This window comes from Trifolium pratense, linkage group LG3 (assembly GCF_020283565.1).
Source record: "Trifolium pratense cultivar HEN17-A07 linkage group LG3, ARS_RC_1.1, whole genome shotgun sequence".
NCBI classification, from domain to species: domain Eukaryota; kingdom Viridiplantae; phylum Streptophyta; class Magnoliopsida; order Fabales; family Fabaceae; genus Trifolium; species Trifolium pratense.
Genome location: NC_060061.1, coordinates 44,804,144 through 44,809,225, shown reverse-complemented (window position 1 = coordinate 44,809,225; position 5,082 = coordinate 44,804,144). Strand labels below are relative to the sequence as shown.

General features: G+C 31.4%; 1 protein-coding gene across 1 annotated transcript; it reads left to right on the top strand.

Moving 5' to 3' along the window:
- Positions 1–4,038, top strand: LOC123918883 (cytochrome P450 71D10-like). The gene is made up of 2 exons (XM_045971053.1): positions 1–1,198; positions 2,935–4,038. Exons 1-2 carry the CDS (start codon positions 305–307, stop codon positions 3,547–3,549), a joined length of 1,509 nt encoding a protein of 502 aa, XP_045827009.1. The 5' UTR covers positions 1–304; the 3' UTR covers positions 3,550–4,038.
- The last annotated feature ends 1,044 nt before the right edge of the window (positions 4,039–5,082 follow it).

Sequence of the window (5,082 nt, the reverse complement as noted above, 5' to 3'; positions counted from 1 at the left end):
AATAAAATAAATCGTCGTTACTCGTAAGATTAATCTCTTGTTCATGTTTGGAATATTATCGGTTGTTGTAAAAGCAGCATACAGTACAACACGGTTTTAAATCACAGTCTTGAATTTTAGACCAAACTCTTCAGATTACATATTAACAAAATTAACCGTAATCAATCTCGATATTTAATTTTAGATTGAACAACTAAGATGAGTAACGCAGTCACTCCGTCAAAGTGCACCCATAAAACTTTTCTTTATAAGAGGTCACCAAAACCTTAAACAAACTTAAGTTGAGTTAATTTCCAAAGTAACCATGGGGTATGAGCTTCAAGTTATCATATCATCTATCCTTGGTTTCCTTTTGTTCATACTAATAAAAATTACATGGAAATCAACAACCAAGAAAACAAACTCCAAATTACCACCAGGACCAAGAAAGCTTCCTCTCATAGGGAACATCCACCAGCTTGGAGCCTTACCTCATCAATCCCTAGCAAAATTAGCACAACAATATGGACCTCTCATGCATATGCAGCTTGGTGAACTTTCTTGCATAGTTTTTTCATCTCAAGAAATGGCTATAGAGGTAATGAAAACACATGATCTCAACTTTGCAAATAGGCCACCACTTCTTGCAGCTGAAATAATATCTTATGGATTTAAAGGTATGACTTTTTCACCACATGGATCATATTGGAGGCAGATGAGAAAGATTTGTACTATGGAGCTATTATCACAAAAGCGCGTTGAATCTTTTCGATTACAAAGGGAAGAAGAATTGGCAAATTTTGTTAAAGATATAATTTTGTGTGAAGGGTCATCTATAAATCTTAGTGAGAAGCTTGATTCATTGGCTTATGGATTAACATCAAGAGAAGCTTTTGGTGCAAAAGTTGAAGATAAAGAAAAGTTTAGGAAACTTATGAAGGATCTTTCAAAGATAGCTGCAGGGTTTTCTTTGGCTGATTTGTATCCTTCAATTGGAATTCTTCCAGTTCTTACAGGATTAAGGCGAAAAATCGAGAAGATTCATAGAGAAACAGATAAGATACTAGAGAACATTATAAGAAGTCATAGAGAAAAGAATTTAGAAACAAAGGCTGAGGAAGAAACAGGGGAGGATCTTGTTGATGTTCTTTTGAAGCTGCAAAAGGATGGTGATTTGGAACATCCCTTATCAGACAACGTTGTGAAAGCAACAATTTTGGTAAGTACTATGTTAAATTTTTTTTCAATGGTAAATGTTAATATTGTTAGTATTGAGTGAACAATCATTTTCGTTCTTGAAACTTGAAAGTGTCGTTATCTGTCATAGTATTCCAGGAATCATTAAAAATAAAAAGCATTTTAAAGTCCTTGAATCGAGTTTTCGTTAGTCAAAGTGGTCTCAGAGGTTATCTTTAATCACGAAACCATTTGTTCTTGTTGACATGTACCGTAGTTAACTTATTGAGTCTCACTTCTCCGTTGTGTATCTAATATTTTCCGGACACTTAGCTTACCGAATCTTTGAAAAACAAACCATGGGTAGTTGAAGGTTGAGAAAATAGAGGAACTGCATTCATCTTCAATCTTTCTTCAATTGATTACAATTCAAGGATAAGAGGGAGATTATGTCAAAAAAAAAAAAGGATAAGAGGGAGAAGAGTGGGATTGATTTAGGTGTTAATTTGGGGTGGTTTTAGTTTAGAATATTCACTCTCTTGTCATTTTAGTCCCCCAACTTTAATTTAATTTAAATTTTTTTCATTATAAAGAGTGTTTAATATTGAGTTATTAATTTGATCCCTCCACGTGCTGTGGCTGATCTTACTTAAAATGTTAGGGAGTGCAGTGAAAAAATAGAATAAAAAAATAAAAAAATGGAACCAGAGGGTGTTCAACCCAAGATCCAAAGGTTGTGGATAGGGGATAATACCACTAGGCATGACAATAAACCCATACTTATGGGTACCCGCCCAAACCATATCTATTTTGACGGGGAAAACCCGAGTTGACTGGGTTTGAGTTTGGGTTTTTCCCGATTTCAAAAGATGGGATTGGGGCGGGTAATGGGTGCATTGATACCCACGCCGAACCCATCCCCGACCCGCTCCATTTATACTAAAAAATAGATTACACATCTTTTAAATTAAAAACGGTTAAACAATCTCTTAAATTACATTCATATATTTTTTATTTATTTTTTATTTGAGTATTAAACAAACTATTTTCTCTATTTTTTTCTTTATTTAAAAAAATATTGTTGAGAGAAAATAATTTTTGACATTTAACTTTTTTTTAAAATAAAAAAAGCTAAAATACAATCTAAATTCATGTGAAAAGAAGCGTAACGGGGATGCCCGAAACCCGTTGGGGATACCCGATCCCCGTTGGGTATGAGTTTGGGTTATCCTTTTTATCACCGCTCAAATTTGGGATGAGTTTGGGGAATACCCACTTTATGGGTTTGGGAGGACAAAACCCGTCTCCGCCCCGCCCCATTGCTATACCTAAATACCACCAGCCTACTCCGCGAACTTTGCTATATTTTGGAATCAAATAATATATATACAAACGTTAATTTTGCTACTACATGAAAATACCTATATTTATGAAATAAAAAATAATTTTGACAGGCTCCGCGACACCTCACGGGCTCTCAAGAAGATCCGCCTCTGTCCACGGATATATATGAGGAGGGTTATATTGACTTCAAGAATAAGTTATAAAAGCTACTCCAAATCATGACCTTTAATTTTAATATTCATTAATTTTGATCATAAAACACAAAGTAAGACTTATTTTTTTATTGTATTGAAAAATTATCAAAACATAATTTAAATAGAAGAGAATGAATTAATTATAATCATTAATTGTGAAAACAATAATTCCACTCTCTTGCTTTTTTTTTCTGCATAAAAGATGCATATTTAGTATAATATGTTAATTAATTATGATCAGGATATTTTCGGTGCTGGAAGCGACACTACATTCACAATTCTAGAATGGACAATGTCAGAATTAATTAAAAATCAACTTGTAATGAAGAAAGCTCAAGCTGAAGTAAGAAGTGTGTATAACGAAAAAGGCAATGTGGATGAAATAAGTCTTCACAAGCTGAAATACTTGAGATCAGTTATTAAAGAAACACTACGTTTACATCCACCAGGTCCATTGTTACTTCCAAGAATATCTAGTGAAAAATGTGAAATTAATGGTTATGAAATACCAGCCAAAAGCAAGGTAATTGTTAATGCATGGTCAATATGCAGAGATTCAAGATATTGGATTAATGCTGAGAAATTTTATCCAGAAAGGTTCATTGATTGTTCAGTTGATTACAAAGGTGCTGATTTTCAGTTTATACCATTTGGTGCTGGGAGAAGGACATGTCCTGGCATATCATTTGGTATTGCTAACTTAGAAATTTCACTTGCAAATTTGCTTTTCCATTTTAATTGGAATATGCCTAATGGATACAAGGCTAATGACCTTGACATGACAGAATCTTTTGGGTTGACTGTTAGAAGAAAACATGATTTGTGGTTGGTTCCCACCACTTATCAATCTAGTTAAGAATAATATGTTAAAGTTCCTTGTTATAAGTACTTAACAACATAAACACTTGTGTTGATTCCCTCTATATTACACTACACATGATTGTTACTGATTATTTATATGAGGAGGGTTATATTGACTCCAAGAGTAACTTTAAAGAGTTACTCCACATCCCCACCCTTGATTTTGTTTAGATCTAATGGAGTAAATTTAATTCTCAATAATAATCATAGACCTCATCTTCCCTAATTATTCTTCACAACATTATGATTCCCTCTTTGTCAAAATTAATACTTTTTTTTTATTCTATCAATTAAAGAACAACATATAGGTCCCTAGATCAAAATCGTCAGGAAGAAGAAGAGAAAGGTTCTTGACATATTCTTCTTTAGGGTTAGGTTTAACATATATAAGATTACAATTAATCTTAAGGAATGACACTTGACATTCTTGATAATGTTTACATGTCCCTATATAAAATCATCAACAAATTCAATCTGTTAAAAAAATCAATAAATTCAACTTGTTATTTATAGAGAGATGTAATGTCACTTGACACATTCTTTTTGCTTTCATGGTTAAGAAATCATTCTTGCACAATGCACATGAGATTCGAAAGAATATGTGGATATTGCTTCTTTTTTTCTTATTTTAACAATTATTAATTGTGGTATAAAAATTATGATTAAGGAAAGAATGAATATTGAGTATAATAAAGGAAACTATAAAACTGTAAAAAAAAAATCATAAATATGATGAGAAATAATTGAGGAAGATGAAGTCCGTCATTATTAATGAGAATTAATTTTAGTCCATTAGATTTAAACAAAATCAAGGGTGGAGATATGAAGTAACTCTTTAAAGTTACTCTTGGAGTCAATATAACCTTCCTCTATTTATATTATCAACAAATTATATCACAATGCTTCTAGAGGATGAATATCCCATACTATCAACAATATTAAGTAAGTGTCCTATGCGTATAAAATTCTTGGCAATCCTAATATACATATTGTTTTTAATTATTATATTTTGTAATGCAACACATTAAATAAATGGTAAAAAATATTCAAGGCAATCGTGATATCTATAAATTAATATTTTGTTGTTATTAGGAGTCGAATTGTGTTCTTTTAAGTAGTAATATATATAAACCACTAGGTTTGGTCTAGTGGCGAGGAGTTTGGGTAACATGCATGAAGTTTTACGTTCGATCCTCATTGACAAAATTGAAAAAAAAATAGTAATATAAATATATAGATTGTTAATATATTTATGTAAAGTTAAAAAAATTAAAATAGGAAAAAATATTGAGGAAATAAGAAATTAAAGCTGTCAAAAAATAAAATGAACCATAGCAATTAATGTGAATTTGACCCAGATCTGATGCTTATATGTGGCTGACTCATTCATAATTATCACAATTGAATACTCCCTCCATCTTAAGGAAAAAAATATACTTATTAAGAAAAACTAAAACATAATAATTCGAAATATGTTTCTTTATATTTTTTTTGAAAATAATTGAATAATATACTTTTGTCAAGTTAA

Coding starts and splice junctions, on each gene's coding strand:
- LOC123918883 (XM_045971053.1), top strand. CDS start 305: ATGGGGTATGAGCTTCAAGTTATCATATCATCTATCCTTGGTTTCCTT. Junction 1,199..2,934: donor TTGTGAAAGCAACAATTTTG/GTAAGTACTATG, acceptor AATTATGATCAG/GATATTTTCGGTGCTGGAAG.